The sequence below is a fragment of the Sus scrofa genome, chromosome 11 (genome assembly GCF_054392235.1).
Source record: "Sus scrofa isolate SSC_HxYL_T2T_F1_AM1 chromosome 11, Sscrofa_HxYL_maternal_Yorkshire_Landrace_v2.0, whole genome shotgun sequence".
NCBI lineage: Eukaryota > Metazoa > Chordata > Mammalia > Artiodactyla > Suidae > Sus > Sus scrofa.
Window position 1 is genome coordinate 17,539,695 of NC_139393.1, and position 22,193 is coordinate 17,561,887.

At 45.1% G+C, this 22,193-nt stretch overlaps 1 protein-coding gene across 8 annotated transcripts in view; it reads right to left on the minus strand.

Moving 5' to 3' along the window:
• Positions 1 to 13,824, minus strand: part of RNASEH2B (ribonuclease H2 subunit B) — an 84,480-nt gene extending 70,656 nt beyond the window's left edge. For 5 of the 8 annotated variants that reach the window (XR_014818862.1, XR_014818863.1, XM_021065146.2 and 2 more), the window contains exon 1: positions 13,509 to 13,824. Coding sequence is in view for 3 of the 8 variants with exons in the window: in XM_021065146.2 (XP_020920805.1) it covers positions 13,509 to 13,560 (52 nt within the window). In the remaining 5 variants the exon portion in view is untranslated. 8 annotated transcript variants of the gene reach the window in all.
• Between the last annotated feature and the right edge of the window lie 8,369 nt (positions 13,825 to 22,193).

Genomic DNA, 22,193 nt, shown 5'->3' on the forward strand with positions numbered 1-22,193 from the left:
TCTGGGAATGGGACTTTGCTTTGAGGAGCTCCAAACAAGGCCTGCCCATGATCGCAAGGCTGCTGACTTTCAAGGTTACTGCAGACCTGAGCAAAGGGAGGTGGGAGTAGTTCAAGTTGCAATGCCTGCTCAGTGAGATTCAGCAGTTTTTCTTGAATAAACACGCCTCCGATTGCTGGAAGGCTTTGGCTAATTTCGAGAGTTCTTAAAAAGTTGATTTGGCCGTCTTTGCCAATGCTTTCATTGCTTTTACGGAGGGGTGGATTTACCCCCACCAGATTTTGAAGGCTTCGTATGAAAAACTATCTCACATTGCTATGATACTTCTTTTTTCTTAATTACTCAGTGAATTTTACTACATTTATAGTTGCATCACAACCCAGTTTTATAGCATGTCCATCCCCAACCCCCAGAGCATTCCCCCACCCCTCAACCTGTCTCTTTTGGAAACCGTAAGTGTTTCAAAGTCTGTGAGTCAGTATCTGTTCTGCAAAGAAGTTCATTGTGTTCTTTTTTTCAGATTCCACATGTCAGTGATAGCATGTGACGCTGGCGTCTCACTGTGCCATGATACTTCTAATAGATTTCTTAGTTGACGATTTCATGTGTCCCTTAAGCACACAAAATTACTTTTGACTATAAACTAAAGGCTCTGTAAAAAATTAAAGAGTTTTTAAGTTTTCATTTAAACTTGGAAAACCCTGGGTCATCCCATGAGCTAGTTCCTCACCCACCAAGCTTGGAAGCTCCATTTTTTTCTCTCACTTTTACCTGCATCCAGTACAAAGATAGCTAATTTAATGAGGGGAGAAAATCTGCTTTTAGAATAATGGGAACAAATCAGAAAAGTGGGAGTGGGAGGACAGAGAAGGGTTTTCCTCCATAAGCCTTTATTTAGTTAGTTAGTTAGTTAGGTTTTTTTTTAGGGCCACGCCCGCAGCATATGGAGGTTCCCAGGCTAGAGGTTGAATTGGAGCTGTAGCTGCTGGCCTGCACCACAGCCACAGAAACATGGGATTCGAGCCACAACTGTGACCGGATCCTTAACCCACTGAGCGGGGCCGGGGATCAGACCTGCGTCTTCATGGATACTAGTCAGGTTCCTTTCCACTGAGCCACGATGGGAACTCCCATAAGCCTACCTATCTCTTTGATAATGTCAGCATAGAAAGAACACAAGATCTGGAGTCAGAGAGGGCCGTGCTTCAATCCCAGCTCCCCTTTTTACTCAGCAGTGTGACCTTGGGCAAGATAGTGAACTTTTCCTTGCCTCACTTATTTCACTTACAAAACTGGGCATAATAATTATTTTACAGGTTTTTCTTGGGTTTAAATATATGTAAAAGTGACTAGAACATGCAATTAAGAATCAGTTTCCTTGCTCTTGGCTACATGGACATTTTAAGAATATGCAGGGAATATTAAGATCAAAGTATAAAAGTCAGGAATTCCAAGCAAAGACCTACCAAAAGGGGCTAACAATCAGCTTTCTAGGAGGCGATTAATTGGCCCAGGACAGGCGCACACCAGAGGTCTTGAAGGTTCAGTGTCAAACCACCATAATAAGCGAGCATGGCAATAAAGTGAGTCACACAAATGTTTTGGTTTCTTAGTGCACATAAAAGTTATGTTTATACTATACTGTGGTCTGTTAAGTGTGTAATAGCATTATATCTTTAAAATGTACATATCTTATTTAAAAATATTTATTGCTAAAATACGCTGTCATTTAATCCTTCAGTGAGTCATCATCTTTTAGCAATAGTAACATCAAAGAAAACTGATCAACATAACAAATACAATAATGAAAAGTTTGAAATATTCTAAGAATTACCAAATGTGACAGAGATATGAAGTGAACAAATGCTGTTAGAAAAATGGTGTCAGTAGGCTAACCCAAAGAACAGTTGCCACAAACTGTCAATTTGAAAAAAGTGCAGGATCTGCAAAGCACAATAAAGCAAAGTGCAATAAAGTCAGGGCTATATATTCTTTTTAAGGAGCCAGAACATAATGCATTTTATGTGCAAAATTAAGATAACATACAATAAAGTAACCAGCAGAGTTTCTGGTACATGGAATATGTTTGATAAATGTTACATGAGTGTATTGTTTGGTTTTTAGAAAAAGCCCAGTAAGAAATGGTAAAAGCAAGTTTTTCTACTTAATGAGCCAAACTTCATTTATTTAGAAAATTTTCCCATGTGAAATATAGTCTTCCAAAACCATGCTGAATAAAATAAGACTTCACATTATATTTTTAAAAGAATAAACTTTATACTTTCTTTTTTTGACTGTTTTCTTTTACATAAGAGATGACATAAGCCTTGCTGGCTAAAAGAGTCCTTTTTCAAAAACAGAAAAAATTCAGACAAATCAGAAGCAGGTATTCAGTCTTTCTGGCCATTTCAGATTTCCCAATTATCTCCAGCCCTGCCACTTGAGTTTTTCATGTCTAACCAATTCTGTGCAGTCTTCTTGCAGCTTCTCCATAAAGATCCCGTTTTATGTCCCGCTACTCACCATTAACTTCAGCAGCAAGTCTTCCACCTATTTGCCATCTCAATCTAAATACCTCAAGGAGGGAGTTCCCACTTTCAAGAAAGCATACCAGTGAGTGTAAAATAACAAACAACAGCGAATACGTGTGAGGCATCTACTACACACCCCGAGCCGTCCTGATGTAAGTTACAGACTATGATCCTCATAATATCTCTGGGGTCGGTACCATGTAACTTCCACTTTTTTAGATGAGAAATTTGTCCAACGTTAGAGCTACTCAACCATATAGAGAGCCAAGATTTAAACGGGGCAACAAATGGTTTAAACACTGGCACTTCATAAAAACTCTTAACCTAAAGTCCTATCCTTCTTAACTCGCGAAACTCGAACAGCTCTGAAGTGCAGTACTCTCGGTATTGCCATTCCCCCGTGACACCAACATCTCAAACTCATTTCTCCCCCCCGTCCTGTCCGCCTCAGTGAAGACCGGAGCATCTCAGCTGCCCCCACTCCAATCCAGCCAGTAGCCCACGCTGCCAGGGGTGCCACCGAAGGAAGCAGAGGGGGTGGGGAGTAAATTGAGAAAGAAAAAGACAGGATCAAAAAATACATAAAAAGGAGTTCCCGTCGAGGTGCAGCAGAAACGAATCTGACTAGTAATAACCCTGAGGTTGTGGGCTCAATCCCTAGCCTCGCTCAGTGGGTTAAGGATCCGGCGTTGCCCTGACCTGTGGTGTATGTCGCAGATGCGGCTCAGATCCTAGGTTGCTGTAGCTGTACTTGTGGTGTAGGCTCCTATTCGACCCCTAGCCTGGAAACCTCCATGTGCCATGGGTGCGGCCCTAAAAAGCAAAAAAAATGAAAACAAACAAACAAAAAACATATAAAAGAAGGTTTTCAGATAAAGTCAAGTTTGACCAAAGGCAAAAAGGAAAACTGATCTTTCTATTGGCAATTATGATATACTATGCACAGCTGCAAATACTCTCTGCCCCCACTTAGTGGTGACTTTTTTTTTTTTTTTTGTGGTCTTTTTGCCATTTCTTGGGCTGCTTCTGCAGCATATGGAGGTTCCAAGGCTAGGGGTCTAATTGGAGCCGTAGCCACCAGCCTACACCAGAGCCACAGCAACGTGGGATCCGAGCCGCATCTGCAACCTACACCACAGCTCACGGCAACGCCAGATCCTTAACCCACTGAGCGAGGCCAGGGATTGAACCCGCAACCTCATGGTTCCTAGTTGGATTCGCTAACCACTGAGCCACGATGGGAACTCCTAGTGGTGACACTTTAATGCTTAAAAATTAGCGTACACAGTGCATATCAAGGCGTATTCTTGACAATGCAGCAATTCTGAAAAGTCGCTCATGAAGTATTGCATAAGCCAAAATAGAACATTATTTTCCATCTGCAGACTACACAGTCTAGGTTGGTATACCTGGATGGGAAGCTACTCATCAACTAGTTTTTAAACTTGGCGGTTCTTTCTTATCCTTCTCTTGGCTGAGACAAGTTTCTCCTATCATTTAAAGTTTAAAGACATGAGGCAAGAGAGAGGCAAGACACCTTTTTTCCAAGTGTTCTTAGGACTTGGAAGCAACTGGGCATTTGTTCGTGACCCTGGCTGATTTTTGGCACAGAGCAGATAAGCTCTGAGAAACACACCCACTGTGACAGGGAGAAGAAAGAAGAGACCTCAAAGCACCACTCATTTTAGTTTTAGATACCGTATCAAGGCCAGTCAGGCTTCTTAAGAAGAACCAATAGAAGAAAAAAAAAAAATGAGATTATCACTCTCACGCTCTGCAATACTGTGTCCTAAGTAGGTCCTAGTTCATTTTCTTCAACTTCAGCCGTTAGAATCTGTCTGGACCCCAGCTCCCTTTGCCGGACTGCCAGAGAGCGCTCCTTGGGAAGGCTCTGCCAGGACACAGAGACGATGCGCACAGCACAAATCAGCATGATTTTCCAGTTACGTGCTGCTCCCAGGAATGCTCACTTCACTAATAACTATACGCCTCCCTCCCCGAGATGTGAGCACTGCCGTCAAAGAGACCCGGGGCACTTCCCGGGCTCTGAAGCTCTCAGCTTCCTTAAACGCTACGGGAGGCAAACCAAGGAAGCCAGAGAGCGGCAGGCTCTAGGAAAACAATTTCCAAGGCACGGAGTCCTCTAAGAATATCTTTGCATTTTGCAGTTTAGAAGAAAAAATAAAAACTGGCTTCACCGAATTCACCGAAGATAAAAACCTCCCTTCTTTTAGGGCTGACCTACCAACGACCTATTTCTAGGAATAGCCTGAGTACTGAAGGAGAAACTGAGGCAAAGCTTCAGGTTTGTCGCTAACTCAAAGCCACGAAGAACAGCAACATAGAGAGAGGCAGGAAAATTCGGGAGAGGCAGAAAGGACAGACCCGACTGGAATGTCCACTAACAGCAGCGCCGGCTCACGGAGGTAGAGGGGGCGCGCCTGGTTGCCGCTCATCAGACTGATGCCACAGGGAACCCAGGCTTCCCGGTCCTCCCATCTCCCAGCAGCGGCGAGGACAGTATCAGTCAGCGCGGTGGCCTTGGGCACAGAGCAGGGGCCCTAGAGGACTCGGGACAGCTGACAGTCCTTGGTACTTAATTCCTATTGAGTGTTGAGCAGATTATTTGACTTTTCTGAGTCTTATAAATGGCAATAATACAGCTCGTGTTGACGACTTTCCAAGGTCATTGTGAAGGTCAAATAAAAAGAACATACACCAGAGGATATTACAATGCCATTAGGGATGACAGATACAGGCTAGGAGACGGGCTCCCTGAAAATTATAAAAGGAGGGAAGGAGAGTAAGTTAGAGCCAAAACTCAATTTTCCATACCACAAACCTCGGCCATATCTCCATGTCATTCCACCAAATGGCACCAATAACTAGACTGACACAGGCTGGGTCACATGCGGCTCAGCCTCCCAGCCGGAGCTCAGCTTCCCTGGCGAGAGAAGACAGTGGTGGCTCTCGTTCTGTCCCCGCCCCCCCACCTCTGGCTTCTTCTGGACAAAGTGCGCCCTCCCTCAGCATCCCCTGCCACCGCCCTCTCCCACCGGGGCTGGCAGTGGAGCCCGCCCCTCCCCAGCCGCTGCCCACCGCCTGTGGACGCCAGGGTCACAAGGGATCCCAGGGGGCTCTTCAGAAGGCTGTCTTGAACGTGTAAAGGGAGAACCTAAAGAAGAGGGGCGGCGTCTCCCCGCAGACCTCTCGGGGGGTCTGAGGCTTGGGTGCAGGGGGTGTGCAGCCTGTTTGAGAAGAGGACGTTGACACACAGAGAAGCAGAAACCCTGAGCCTCCCGGTGCTGCAACACCTACTCCAGGATGTCCGTAAGCTCTCTGCCACCCCGACACCCTGCCACCCTCCCCGCAACATAGCCAGCCCTTCCTAGGAACACGTGGCCTTGCTAAGAAGTCCCAAAGATGCGTAAGTCAGATTTCCTAACACACAATCAGGGTGCATTGGCCTCACACCAAAGAAAGAGTAATTTCCATATTAAGGCAGACTCATGGTCCATTCAAACTGGCATCCGATTTGTGGCAAACACACCAAAGTCATCTGCAGGGAGCCATGCTTGTCCGCAAAAATTCAACCTCAAACGGCTTTCAAAACATCCTAGCTTGCCAGTAAGTTCATTAGGGTCTGTGAATTTATCTTCATTTCTCTTGCATCTGATTATACTTTTAGTTTTTATCCACTCTTAAAGATAATCCGTTCCAGGAGTTCCCGCTGTGGCTCAGTGGTTAGCGAATCCGACTAAGGAACCATGAGGTTGCGGGTTCGATCCCTGGCCTCGCTCAGTGGGTTAAGGATCCGGCGTTGCCGTGAGCTGTGGTGTAGGTTGCAGACGTGGCTTGGATCCCGCGTTGCTGTGGCTGTGGCCCTAGAAAAGACAAAAAACAAAACAAAACAAAAAGATAATCCATTCCAAATACGTACTGCCTACTCTGTGAAGCAGTACTTCTTATTTGGTATGTTTGTTACAACATAAATAAACTCATAACAAGCCTCTTTAATGCTCAAAGTATGACCTGCAGATTCTCTTTGTCAGAGAATCTCTTTATTAATGTTACTGTCTGAGTTTGTCTTTATCAAGATCAAGAAAAAAAAAAATTTCAGCCCCCCAGCTCTCCATTAAATCAGTTTAAACATCTTTCTCTAATTCTATGTGGAAGTATAGTAAACAAAAACGGATAGTACTCTTTTTTTTGGTCTTTTTTTTTTTTTTTTTTTTTGCCATTTCTTGGGCCGCTCCCGTGGCATATGGAGATTCCCAGGCTAGAGGTCTAATCAGAACTGCAGCCACTGGCTGTAGCCACAGGCCTACGCCAGAGCCACAGCAACATGGGATCCGAGCCGCGTCTGCAACCTACACCACAGCTCACGGCAACGCCGGATCCTTAACCCACTGAGCAAGGCCAGGGATTGAACTCGCAACTTCATGGTTCTTAGTCGGATTCATTAACCACTGTGCCACAACGGAAACTCCCAGAAAACAGATAGTACTCTTGAGTGATCTCAATATCCCTGAGTGTTTTACTTAGTGTGCCACCAAATAAGAAATAAGAATAAACAGTGAAAGAAAGGCAGAAATAGAAAAATGAGAAAAACACTTAAGAACACAGGAATTCATTTTATGATATACAGAACATAAAGAAACTGGGAAAATACTACCAAAATTGTTATTTTTGGGTGGCAGGATGATGGACAAGTCCTTCTGTATATTTTTCTACACTGGGTATGTACTACTGATCTAATGAAAAAATTATTAGAATTCCCTGGTTAAGGATCTGGTTTTGTCTCTGCTATGGCTGAGGTAACCGCTGTGGCTTGGGTTTGATCCCTGGCCTGGGAACTTCCAAATACTGCAGGTGCAGCCCAAAAATTTTTTTTGAGAAAAAAAATCTCTGGGCCCAAAATGTGTAATTTAAGAGTTAAACGGTCAAAACTGAGATTAAAAGAACAATTGATCATGGCAGAGAGCCAAATGTTGGGACTTCAGGCCCTCACAGGGAAATCAGCTCTGTCTGGAAAGATCTCAGCCAGCGTGGATTCTAGCTGTTTCAAGGCAGGTAACAAACAGGCTCAGAGCAGACCAGACCCTTTCACCAGAAAACCCACTCCCGTGTAGCAGTCATACCAGAACAGAAAATCACTTTTAAAGGCGACCTTAAAAGTAAATATAAAGGACCTCTAAACAAAAAGGCTGAAAGTCCTGTGTCCTGTCAGAGGCCCCAGGCAAGGATGAACTCTGAAGCTTAAGGCCAAAGAGCCCACCGCTAAGAAGCTAACGTGCCTGGACTCTCCCCAGCTACGGGCATGTCCTAGGCATTCAATACAGATTCATACAAAGATGACAGTGAATAACCACGATGAAATGTGAAGGTGGTCAAAGAGGTACCACCGACTTGCACACTAAAAGGGGGAGAGGCTCCAGGGGAAGGCTTCCTGGAGGAGGTGACAGCCACACTGAGGATAAAGGAAAGACGACATTTGCCAAGCAAAGAACACGGAGGAGCGGGCAGGGGTTGGGGCAGACACAAAGTCACGGGCATTCAAAGAAAGAGAAGCATCCCTAAGTGTTCTAGTGAGTGTTCCAGTAAGCAGGCAGTAAGAATACACAGTGAAATAAAGGCAGAAAGAGAAAAAGAACAATGAAATTCATACATACAAATGGCTTCGCTTCATGGAAACTAAAGCTGAATGAAGCCTTGAATAAAGGGTAGAGTCTGGATGGAAGTGGGGGCGGGGGGCAAAGGCTTCGGGGATGTTTAGGAGCTCGGGGTGCAGGGGAGAGCTCAGGTGTAACTCCAACCAATGACCAGTGGACAACAAGCCTCTGACACTCGTCCTGTTCTCCCCACTGCAGAGATGAGGCCGCGGAGGACGCAAGGAGCTTGTCAACAGCCTAAGTCTCGTTTAGGTGTGTTTTATTACAGCCAGGCTTTTGAGAACACTGATGAGCTGGTTGGTTCTTAACATGATGGTCAAAGCTCAGAGGACATGGGGGCAACCCACGCAGCCCCAATTCTGTCATTCAAGTGAAAAAAAAAATCATGAACATTTTTTACTTTCCTTTGATGATTTTTCTCTGCCTGGAGGATAAATATGTGGGAGTCATGAATTCTGACTTATAAATGTTTGGGGTCTTTGGGAACCATTATTAGCAGGGCAAGATCAGGCTCCGGAAATAGTCTGATCATGCCAACTGGCGGCTGGTCCCGTCGATCCGCCTGAAAACACGCTCACATTGTGAGGGGAGCAGGCTGAGTGAGCGGCCCTCTGAGCAAGGTCAGTCGGGTTCTCGCCTAAAACGTTTCAGAAGACAAAGCCGGATTCAGGATCTGTGCACAAAGTGTTAAACACCGTGCTAGAAACTCAGACGCTCCCTCACTGCTGCCGGCCTGCAGGAGAGCAGTCAGTAAATGACAAATCTTCCTAGAAGCTGAGCGTCACTATTCAGAGGCTGTCTCAAGTCAGCACTTGAATTCCCTATCGCTGCCCAAGGTCTGCACGGGTGCCTCCCGGGGGGAAAAAGCTCTTCTGAATGTAGGGAGGCTCTCGGCCCATGAATACATTTCTAAACAGGAACATACCTACCGACAAGGAGTGCTGACAAAGAACCGAAAAACCCACTTGTGTTCTTCTTCCGAGATGACCACAGGCTCTCGGTTTTGCTTATTTTAAGGTTACTGAAAAGTCATTTGGGTCTATAGGAATTCTTCCTCTGCTATATATTTAAAACATTTACTTTTCTTTCAAACAAGAGGTGCTTTTGGTGGGCTTATTAAAAAGCTACAAGTCTCTAATCAGAAATAAGATTAATACAAATTTTCTCCATCATTCAACAGGAAGATTAATTTTTCCTTTTAAATTTGATCTCTTTTTTAATGCTTTAATTAGAATACAGTTCTAACGCCTGCAGGCATACAATGCTTTCAGATCTACTGCGTTCCCTGTGGCGAGACAAATTTGACACAATTTGTGATGATGGTGGTCCCTCCCGTGAAAGGGTCCTTGCTGTATTTGGAATGTCTGAGGCAGGCAGGCCTGGAATTATTATCTCCCAGGGAGTAACCCACCCTCTACCCCCCAAACCTGGCATTACTCATGATGTCTGTGGGAGAAAAAGTAAGAAATACACTCTCCCTAAAACACTTTTAAATGTTTATTTTCATAAAACAAAAGGGAGTAACTTTATCGTCAAACTTGTCTATGGTTGAAGATGTGATCTAAAGTCCAGTTCGACCTGGAGGCTTTTTTTTCTTCTTCTTTCTTTTTAGGGCCGCACCTGTGGCATGTGGAGGTTCCCAGGCTAGGGGTCGAATAGGAGCTGCAGCTGCCAGCCTACACAGCCACGCCAGATCCAAGCCATGTCTGCGACCTGCACCACAGCTCAGGGCAATGCCAGATCCTTAATCCACTGAGCAAGGCCAGGGATCAAACCTGAGTCCTCATGGACGCTAGTCAAGTTGTTATGCTGATCCGCGATGGGAACTTCCTGACCTGGGGGCTTTTTAATCAGGTGGCTGATTCAGTCTATGTGGTTCCTGAGATCATTTCTGTCCTTCTTCCTCTTTCCCTCACATAATGTTAGGGTTTTCCAATGTTTTAACCTTCCTTGGCAATGGCTAAGTGAGGGCGTTCGGCGGCCACAGCAGTCAACATATCCCATATCCGCTCTCCCGTGTTCCCAGCTGGCCTGTCCACACAGGGGCATCCACTCCAACTTAGTAGAAGTGACAAACGTACAAAACTTGGAGTAGAGAAAAAATATTAAAAATATGACTTCAACATTTACTTTTAAAGCAGCAAAGGGAATGGAAACTTCTCTCTTATTCCAAAAAGTAGACATGTTCATGGTCTCTTATGGTAACTAAAACTGCACATAGGCTAGTGTTCCAGGCTCTGCTGAAAAATCATTTAAGACCATCCCAAACTGCAAGAAAGTGCTTACCCTGCTGAAATGCGAGGCAGTACTGTCTCAACTGGGCTCCGAAAATCACGGCCCCATGTCTAAGTACCTTACAAGTATCTCTCTCATGTTTTAGCTTCTGTTTTTCTGGGATATTGGACTTCTCCAGACAAACTGAAAACCAGCAGAAAAGAGACCTAACTAATGAATAAATACTTTACCATGTCCTTCAGGATATAACACAGCCCCATGACAGGGTAGAGTCTCCTCCTCTCAAATGTACAACTTACTGGGGCCAAATTCCCACCTGCTGGAAAGAACAACAAATATGTGTGTGGAGATGGGCCTCGTACCCTGTGCCGACATGCACTGCCCTGCCATTGGTAATTCTGGTCCACCATAAAGACAGCGAAGCCTGAGACTGGCCGTTCCTAGCTCCCAAGGGCTGGTGCTACTGCAGTGGTTCCTAGGGGTGTCCTCCGACCAGCAGCATCAGCATCACTGGGGAACTTGCTAGAAACGTACATTCTCAGCCCCCACTCCAGATGTACAAAATCAGACACTTTGGGGATGGTACCCAGCTCCCCAGTGACTGATGCCCTCATGTTTGAGAAGCACAGTGGCACAGCAGTTACTTATCAAACACCAGTGTTTGTACCCCCACAGCCTGCAGGTGGCAGTAAAGGCCAGCTAGAGGAATTACAGGCACTAGAAGCTCAAGTTCTGTCTCCAAACCGCCTGCCTAACCACATACACTGTGCTTTTTAACAGTTCCTTAACAGCTGGCTCAGCCTCCTCCAAAAAGTTCAGAGGCCACAGTACGGGCTCAGCTCTGAACAGGAACTGGACTGAAACTCCTCTTGCCACCAGCCAGTAGACGTATTAAACCTACAACTTCCAGAGATGCAATCAATAATTACCTTAAAGGTTTTTACGTTTAATGTGATGAGGACACAAACATACTTTAAGAATGAAAATGTCAGTACTCATGTGGAATCTGAAAAAAGGACACAATGAACTTCTTTGCACAACAGATACTGATGCACAGACTTTGAAAAACTTATGGTTTCCAAAGGAGACAGGTCAGGGGTCGGCGGATGCGCTGGGGTTGTGGGATGGAAATCCTATAAAATTGGATTGTGACGGTCATTGCACAACTACAAGTGTAATAAACTCATTGAGTAATAATAAATAAATAAATAAATAAACCTGAAAAAAAAAAAACCCAGAATGAAAATGTCCGTACTGACTAAACAGAACAAGATAAGCAACTCGAATTATTCTCAGTCATTACGTGCATCTGAAGAAAAATAACCCACTTGATTCTTAATGAGTCCCATCATTAAAATCTCATTGAACTAATGTGACAACAGTGAGAATTTTTCTACGGTAAAGCATGTATCGGGTAGCCCTTTGCTGGATTCTGTGAAGACCTGAACTTTGCATGAACTTTTCCTCTACAAACTATAAATCTCCATTGAGGATGTGCAGCAACCGGCCAGTGAGAGTGGAAATCGGTGCTACCACTTTGGAAAACCGCTGAGCAGCATCTACCAAAGCTGAACATACAGTATCCAGGACTAGCAATTCCACTCCTAAGTCTACACTGCTGAGAAAGCCTCCTAAAAAGAGTGTTCTTAGAAGTGTAACTCATAATGGTTACAAACAGGAAATAATTTAAATATCCATTCACAGAAGTCGAGATAAATATTAAGAACATACATATGATAAAGACACATAGGAAGCAACAAACCAGACTACTGCTACACAGAATATGGATGAAACTTACAGATGTAACGCTGAGTGAGAGAGGCCTGGCACCAAGGAACACACACTTACCCCAACAAGCAGAAGGAACCTCTGGTGACAGAGGTCAGCAGCGGGGTTACTGGGGCTATCCAGCAACAGGTAAGAGAAGCCTACTGGAAAAGTTCTAGGTCTTGACATGAGGAATGCTTACAGGGGTACAGATATATGAAAAGTTCATTGAGTTGCACCTGCTTAAACTTGTATATGTTACTATATGCATACTTCTTTACAAATGGAGAAAAAGTAAAACACAAAAAATATCGACAGATTGTCATGTAACAATTTTCAATATCCACCATAAAAATCTAGATTAATGGCCATCTATATTGTTATCAGAGTATCATTTACTTGAAAAATACCATATTTGCCGAATAAAGTCTCCAAGTTAGATACTGAAAACAATGGGTTTTCCTTATATCCAATGTTATGTCATCAAATCAATCTATCATCCCATGAAAGGGCCAAACCTTTCTGACCTGCACTCCCTGGTCCCAACTCCATTTATTCTGACACTTCATGCCAATCATGGCTGGCAACTGATGTCCATCATCCGAAGCCTCTGCGGTCCCTGAATCATCACCCCGGGGAGGCTGAAAAGGCAGGTTCCACCACTCCCATCATTAGCTACCTGCCTGAATCTCTTTGAATCACCCTTGTCCTAACCCCTGCCACACAGCTTCCCTCCTGCCTCACCAACCAAGGCCTGTCCCAGGGAAGGGATGGGGTTAAGACACCACAGCCTCCAGGCCGATGCGGGTCTACTGGATCCTCGGTTCCGATCTAGTAGGTCCCAGATGCCTGGCCGGCTGTCGAGTGGCGAGGGGTATCAAATTACATCCCAGGAGCGGACAACTGCGGAACCTGCGCCGCTCTCCGCTGGCCTGGGCCGCAGTCTCCAGCCCACCTGATCTACAAAGAACCCCAAGGGGGAAAATCCGCTCGGTCGGTTTTTGCGCTTCCAGCTCGGGTTTTGAAACGCACAGATACAGAACTTGAAACCGAAATGAAGAACCACGTGTTCCGAGAGACACTCGAGTCCCGCGCGCGCGGCCGAGGGGCGCGCAGGGCCTGCGCGGGGTGTACCTCGGCTGCGCGCGGACAGGGGGGCCCGCCGGGGTGCGCGCGCCGGGGCCGCCGCTGAGAACCCGCCTGGGCGCCGCCCCCGCGGACGCTCGGCGCGCGCTCCCGCGCGGCGGTTGGGGGACAAGGGGCCGGGCCGAGCGCGCCGCTGCCCCGGGGCGGTCGTGTTTACCTGGGACCAGGAACACGTGCTGCCGGCCGCAAGCCCCGTCTCTGCGGTCCATGCTGCCCGCCGTGCCCGCCGAGCGCTCCGGGTGGCCGCAGGCCTCTGCACGCGGAGCGCGGGCCCGGCCAGAGCCCCGCGGCAAATGGCGGGAGAAGGGACTTTACCGAGGAGCGCAGCGTGCAGAGGGCGGGCCCGGAGGGCGGCCCGCGGGGAGAACCTCGGGCTTTCTTTTCGTTTCGTTTCCGGAGCCCGCCAGTGGCTTAGGTTAAGTGTTTAAATTGAGCGCCAGGCCCAGGCCGGCGGAAAGGGTCGCGGCCCCTCCGCCCCGCGGCGCGGCCAATGGGAGGTGCTCACCCGCGGCGCCCAGTGACGCGACGCGCTGGGCGGCGACCCAGGGCGGCGGCGGCGGCGGCGGCGGCGGCGGCGGCGGGCGGATCGCTTCAGCCCGGGGCGCCGGGTCTCTGCTTGCAGCGGCCCAGGGTCTTCCCAGTGGGGGAGTGGGGACCCCAAGGCTGGTGGACTCGCACACACCTGGCAGAAGGGAAAGCCTGGAGCGAATCCACGTCCAAATCCTAATGCTACTCTGGTCATCGTACCTTGATTATTATTTGCATCCTGCGTTGGAAGTAATGCCCGAATCTAGTGTGCTGTGTGCTTCGTGACACAGGTAAAGCAGTCCTCAACTTGGGGTTAGTCCTTGTCACTACGAAGAGGTGCACAATTTGAGGCTCAAAATATGCATTTGCTTTGAAAGACAATTTGCAATGAGTTAATCAAGACATTTTAAAAGCGTTATTTAAAAAGTTAGAGTCATGAAATTTGAAGATTTAAACTTTTAAAATAAAATTTTAATTGTACACGGTTTTAGAAAAGGTGGTAATAAACATCTGTCTCATACTTTAAAGAAAAGTATGACTCCCTGCTAATAACCCAGATCTCCAGCCCTCTTCCCCAGGGGCAATTACTGTTAAGTCTGTCTATTCTAACAGGATCTTGCCATTCACAAGTTCATGTCTCTCTTTTTTCTTTTTTTGCACAAATGGTATTTGGGGTATATTTATTTTTCTTCAAAAGATATTCAAAAACAGAAACATTTCCCTTTATAATGTTAATTAAAATGCAAAAGATATATGTATGTGTATATATATGTCTATACACGTATAGACATATATATACTCCTACATACACATATATATCTGAATATGCATGCATTATGAGTATACATAACTTTAATGCACTTAGGTTTTTTGGTTTAAATCTTGAAGATAGTTAAATTCAGCAGCACTAGATCTATCTCAGCCTTCTGAAGGGTTTTTTTAATTTCAATCCCATTTCCCATGAGGGGGGAGAAATGCAGCTAAGTAAGTTGACTGCAGGCCACACCTGGCAGAGAGGACCGTTGAGGAGGGAGACCCAGATGCCAGCCCCGGGGCAGGCAACAGGTCGGTATTATTGCTCTAGAGCTGTTTTTGTCGTTCTCTGATCTTTTCCAGCCACCGGCTGTTTTCATGTGTGTTTTCATGTGGTTGTTTTCACAGTGCAGAAACAATTTTGCCTGCTTCTCTCCCTTAACGTTGCTGTAAACAAGTTTCCCATGTCATGCAGAACTATGACTGGAGACGTGCTGTTTCACACTGCTCATGTGCCAAGGTTACGTGACCATGCCCTCGTGTGCAATACTAAGTTTATTTCAAACCGTTACTCTAAAAGATGCTGCAGTGTATACTCTACATGGACTATGCAGCAGTCAGAAACAATGAACTAAAGCTACACATAGCAACATAGATGTTTTATAACAAGAGGAAAAAGAAGCAGGAAGAGATTTCATGGCAGAAAACCACATAGGTAAATTTACACAAAAAACAATATCACATCTTTTACAAGGATATATGTACATCTAGGCTATGTATCAAACACAAGAAATAGGTGTCTTTAAAAGGAAGGGATATGTGATAAGGGACGGATAAAGAATGAGAAGGCAAGACAAATCAAAAGAGCCAGGGAGTTCCCGTTGTGGCGCAGCAGAAACGAATCCAACTAAGAACCATGAGGTTGCGGGTTCAATCCCCGGCCTTGCTCAGTGGCTTAAGGATCCTGCATTGCCATGAGCTGTGGTGTAGGTCACAGATGTGGCTCGGATCTGGCATTGCTGTGGCTGTGGTGTAGGCCAGTGGCAACAGCTCCAATTAGACCCCTAGCTTGGGAACCTCTATGTGCCTCCGTGAGGCCCTCAAAAAGACAAAAAAAAAAAAAAAAAAAAAGGAGCCAGGGTGCATGTGGACAACTATCACTATGTCCTATGAATGAGAGTATGATTTATCCTCTGACAGGTCCAAGGATAAAAATAAATTTTTTTAATGTGGTGCAACAAACATCTGTAAGCAATTTCCTCTGTCCACTTCAAAAAATTATTTAAGTACCTTCTTGGAAGGGGGACCAGTGGTGACTGGAGACTGGCTCCAGATTCCTGTTGTCTTCAGGGTAAAGTTCAGGGTACGAAGCCTGTAGCACACGGCCCTTGAGATCTGGTCCTCACTTGCCACCCAGGCAGTTTCCACCTCCTCCCTCCCCACCCTGACCATGGTCAGGCCACGAGGAACACACAGCACTCACACACAGCACTTGACCCTGTGTTCCTAGTATTGGGACCTTGCTGCTTCCAAGGAGCCTCATTCCTCCACCTTCTTTCTCACCCTCCACTTGGCCCAGACACCCCCTCCTCTTCCATCAGGTGCACGGAGACAGTACCTTCTCATCAGCACTCCTTTTCCTGCCTCCAAACAGCCTCCACAAGAATGAGTGAGATGCCTCTAATCTGTTATCTCACTAGGGAGTGAGCCTGATTTTCAGTCAGTTCCCTGAGGAAGGACAGTATCGAATAAGTCAGTTTATCCCTCCGAAATAGCAGTGGCATTTACTGTGTACTAACTGTGGCGAGCACTGTGCTGAACATGTGAGTCTGACTCTTTCCGTCCTCCCAGCAGCCTTGGAGGCAGTATTAGTATGACCCCCGCAGTTTACAGAGGAAGAATATAGTTTAGAGAAGTCAACACACAACCAGCAAGTGGCAGAGCAGGAATTCAACCCAGAGCCTGAGCTCTCAACCTCCCCACCCTCTTTCCTAGAGCCCCAAGGCATGGGCACATAGCATATGCACCACAAATATTTCTGGAATAAGTGGGGAGATGGATAGGTAGTTACGGTAACCGTCCCTGTGGCTTATGGTACGCCTAAGTTTTATAAACAAGAACAAAAAATCCATCCAGTATATCATAAAATACTCCATAAATGAATTTTTATACTGGTTACACGAACACGCAAAGAGAAAGCAGACCATTGTCCAAAGAACGAGAAGGGAATAGCCCCATTAATACCTCTGAGCGCAGAAATATGGAAACTCTTCTGAATGCTAGAAATATTTGTTTTCTAGTGGAAAAAAAAAAGAGAACTAGGGAAAATTTGAGAAACAGTTCAGGGGCCAATGGTGTCAATGCTTAGTAGTGAGCACAGCAGAGAGAACTTGAACTAAAGGTATCAAAAAAAATTTTTTTTCCTCTTATAGATTTTTTTTTGGGGGGGAGCTGTGTGAGGGGCATACAAAAGTTCCCAGGCCAGGAAAGGAACCCGCACCACACCACAGCAGTAACCCAAGCCACAGCAGTGACAATGCAGGATCCTTAACTGATAAGGCCACCAGGGAACTCCTCTTAAAAGATTATTAAACACTCTGAGAATGCTTCTTTCAAAACAAGAGTGAAAACCCATGCTGATCATCGCTTTCATCCTAAGAAAGGATTGTTGCCTTGTTTGTGTCTTGTTGCTCATCTCAGGGTAACAGAGAAGGCAACACGGTACTCAAGCTTAAGAGGCAGAGGAGAAAGGCATCAGCTCTCCAAAGAGCCAGCTGTTTAGAAAGGCGACCAGGGAGTGTACTGAACTGTTCTTTCTTTTTCCTTCTTGTTGGCTGTGTCCCCACGGCATGTGAAAATTCCAGGGACAGAGATGGAACCTGTGCCACAGCATCAACCTGAGCTGCTGCAGTGACAATACTGGATCCTTAATCGACTCTGCCATGAGGTCACTCCTGAACTGTCCTTATTATTTCCTTTGCGTTCATTCTCCTATCCAACCCAACCTAAAATAGGATTATCCTTGTTGCAAAAGGGGTAGTGTATATACACCCACATATAAAAGTATGTGCTCTGCCAGTTCGAGAACAAGAATGCCTAAAGCTACTGAGAAAGAAAGAGGAGCAGCCTCTGCATTCAGAAGCTGGCTGGGGGCTCCTGGCTGAGCTTGTGACTCTGCCAGTGATGTAGACAATCTCCCAGAATACCTGCTTCGGACGAGGCTGCCCTGAGACTCATGACAAAAATCCAGCCGAGCAAGACCACTGCATGATGTGGGGAAAACACAGACAAAAGCGAGTCACTGTGCCACCCACAAAATACCGAATACCCTCTCTTAGCTGAAATGAGCAACCACTAATTCTTTACCAATTACAGCTTTACCCTCATCCTAGCTTCTCCTCCCTGTAGAAGAGATTCATTGAGACACCCATCGTGGAATTGCCCCACTTTCTTTCTTTTTCTTTTTCTTTTTTCGTTTTTTAGGGCCGTACCCGTGGCATATGCAAGTTTCCAGGTTGGGGTGAGACTGGAGCTACAGCTGCCTGCCTACACCACAGCCACAGCAGCACCAGATCCAAGCTGCATCTGTGACCTACACCACAGCTCACTGCAATGCCAGATCCTTAACCCACTGAGCGAGGCCAGGGATCGAACCCATGTCCTCATAGATACTAGTTGGGTTAGATCCCACTGAGCCACGACTTTTTTTTTGGTCTTGTGCTACTTTCTAACAGCACGGCACCCAGTCTCGAGTGGATCTCTGCTTCCTTAGACCCTCCTTAAGTCACCCAGCCACAGCCCAGCCCTCCAAAGCTTCCTCCCAGCGCCCTCTTACTGGACACCCTGATTTCTCATGGCCTGTGTTCTCCCGCCTGCAACAAGTGACAAGGCCTCCTTGTTCAACTGCAGGGGTGTTGCCAGTGGTCTTGGGCTGATCTTGGGCTTGACACTGTGTTTACACATTTCTGTGTGTGTTTTGTGTGTATACCATTGTAAACACTATAGACATTTATAGAAAATCAAGGTAGTAAGAAAATCCAGACAATTCAAGCTCCAAAATAAACTTCTGCAACTGATCTACCTGTATAGAATACCATGTTCAAGTGAAAACACTCAGATAATTACATATTTTGCTTCATGACAGCCTAAGCAATCACCACACACCAGAAAATTTCAATAATTTTATGTCCTAGTTATTCTCTAGTTATACTTTGCTTTTGTATATATGCTTTTAATATTTTCTACAGTGTAGTTTTGAGATGTATTTTTAAATTTTTTTGTCTTTTTGTCCTTTTAGGGCCACACCCGCAGCATATGGAGGTTCCCAGGCTAGGGGTCTAATCGGAGCTGTAGCCACTGGCCCACGCCAGAGCCACAGCAACGCGGGATCCGAGCTGTGTCTGTGACCTACACCACAGCTCACGACAGCGCTGGATCCTTAACCTGAGCAAGGCCAGGGATCGAACCTGCAACCTCATGGTTCCAAGTCGGATTCATTTCCCCTGCGTCACGACAGGAACTCCGAGATGTATTTTTAAAGCTATGAATTACTTAACTTTAATAGGTTGAGAAGAGCCAGAATGTTGGCTATTTTTCATTTAAGTATTAAATTATAAAACAGGATACAAACATATAGAGTATGATTACAACTAAGAAGATAATAAAAATTAAAAATTGGTGACTACCATCTAACCACAGTTGTCCTTTAATGATTTCTTTCTACTTTGATATATTTAAAAATTTTTTTCAGTTAATATTTTTAATTTGATAGTAACAACATTATTCATTTCTAGCTTTTTTTTTTTCTATGTGACTCCTCATAGGTGCTAAAACAATAATATTCTGGTTCTCTTTTGGTCTAAGTCCTGATTAGTTTTACCAATGATTTCATAATTAAGAGCCTTAAACATACACATTCACTTATAACATGAAAGCAGTACATCTCTGCTGTTCTTGCCTCCAAGTCCAATACTGTTCAAATAGTAATGACATTTTATTAACTCATTCTGTGGGACTAGCTGAAAACAGGAACAGCAACTGCTAAATATGGCTGATCTGCTGCAAAAGGTTAACCATGTTTCTAGTAATGGGAATTCCACCCAATGTCTTTGTTCCACAGCAAAATAAGTAATGAGTAACTATTTAAAGAGGAACTGCTGCATCTTCTACAGAATAATACTCCATTTCTTGTTGACTTTTGCAATGATATTGACCATGGAACATTCCTGAAAACTTAGAGTCTTCTTCGTTAGTTTATTAATTTGGTGGGCTCAAGGTGGCGGAGGAGTAAGACATGGTGCCCACCTTCTCCAGCAAACCATCAAAAGAACCCGTTTATATGTAGAACAGTTTGCACAGAACCTCTACTGAATGCTGGCAGAAGACCTGAGACCTCCAGAAAGGGCAAGAAACCCTCCACATATCAGGGTAGAACAAAAGAAGAAAAGAGAGAAGAGGAAAAAAAAGGAATCAGGATGGGAGCAGAACTCCGGAGAGGGAGCCATGAAGGGGAAAGGAACATGCACAGTGGGAGGCCACCTAACTGACAGGGTAACAGCGGGATGAAGGGGGAGCCACGAAGCCCTGGAGAAAAGAGCAGCAGCCAGGCTGAGGAGGGCAAAGCAGAGAGAGAGCCTCACAGATGATCAGTGCCACTGCCTAGGGCACCACAGCCTTAGACAAGAGCTGGGCACTGAGACGTCAGGTCAGTTCCCTGGAGAGAACTAGGGTTGGCTGTGGGGAGACGGCCTGAGGAAGCTGGGCAACAGGAGCACCACAGCAGAGAGCGTGTGGGAGGAGGCCTGGGCCCCCAGGGGAAGCAAGGCACCATTGTTGGGGGGGCGAGAGGGGGGAGAGGAGGAGGGGCAGGAACACCTTTCTCTGTGCACTCACAGGTGTGGGTGCCTCTTGCACAGGCTAGGGCAGCAGGTGGAAACCGCTGCAGCCATCTTGGACTCCAGAGGTAGACATGGCCTGCCGCCATTAAGGGAACCGTGAACAGGCACAGGCAGCAGCCCCAGTCACCTCAGTGGTCGCCACAAAGGAGGGCACTGCAACCGAGCTCCACCTGTTGCCTTCAGTCCCCTGGGAATGCACACACCCTACCATGGCCACTGCCAAAGGCTCTGGAATACTGCCGAAATACAAAAAAATATAAGCGAATACTGTGAAAAATGATACGCCAATGAATCCGAAAACCTAGAAAAAATGGACAACTTTCTAGAGACATACAGCCAACCAAAACTGAATCAAGAAGAAACGTAATTTGAACGGACTGATCACCAGCCAAAAAACTGAATATGCAAAAAAATCACTACTCCCTACAAACGAAAGTCCAGGAACAGATGGCTTCAGAGGCGAATTCTACCAAACACACACAGAGGAACTTATACCCATTCTTCTTAAAATTTTCCAAAAGATTGAAGAACAAGGAACACTCCCAAAGACATTCTATGAAGCCATCATCATCCTAATACCAAAACTAAACAAAGATACTTGCAAAAAAGAAAATTATAGGTCAATATCTTAGATGAATATAGATGCAAAAATTCTCAACAAAATTTTAGCCAACCAAACCCAACAAGGCATCAAAAAGATCATATACCACGACCAAGTGGGATTCATCCCAAGTTCACAAAGATGGCTCAACATATGCAAACCAATCAATGTAATACACCGAATTAACAAAAGTCAAAAACCACATGATCATCTCAATAGATGCAGAAAAAAGCATTTGACAAAATCCAACATCCATTCATGATAAAAACTCTTACCAAAGTGGGTATAGAGAGAACATACCTTAACATAATAAAAGCCATTTACAACAAACCCACAGCCAATATAATACTCAAAGGAGAAAAGGTGAAAGTCTTCCTGCTAAAATCTGGAACAAGACAAGGATGCCCACTCTCACCACTTTTATTCAACATGGTATTGGAAGTCCTAGCCACAGCAATCAGACAAATGAAAGAAATAAAAGGCATCCAAATTAGAAGAGAAAAGGTAAAATTGTCACTAAATGCAAATGACACAGCACTATATATAGAAAACCCTAAGGATGCCACACAAAAACTACTTGACCTAATTCAGCAAAGTAGCAGGATACAAATTAACATTCAGAAATTGTTTGCATTTCTGTATATTAACAATGGAATATTAGAAAAGGAATATAAAAAAACAATACCTTTAAAATCTCACCCCAAAAATTAATTAGGAAAAAACCTGACCAAGGAGGTGAAAGATTTATATGCTGAGAACTATAAAACATTAATCCAGGAAATTAAAGAGGATTCAAAGAAATGGAATGGTATCTCATGCTTCTGGTTTGGAAGAATTAGTATCATTAAAATAGCCATACTACCCAAAGCAATATACGGATTTAATGTGATTCCTATCAAATGATCCATGGCATTTTTCACAGAACTAGAACAAATAATCCAAAAATTTATATGGAACCATAAAAGACCCAGAATTGCCAAAGCAATCCCAAGGGAAAAAAAAAACCAAGCAGGAGGCATAACTCTCCCACACTTCAGACAATATGACAAAGCTATAGTAATCA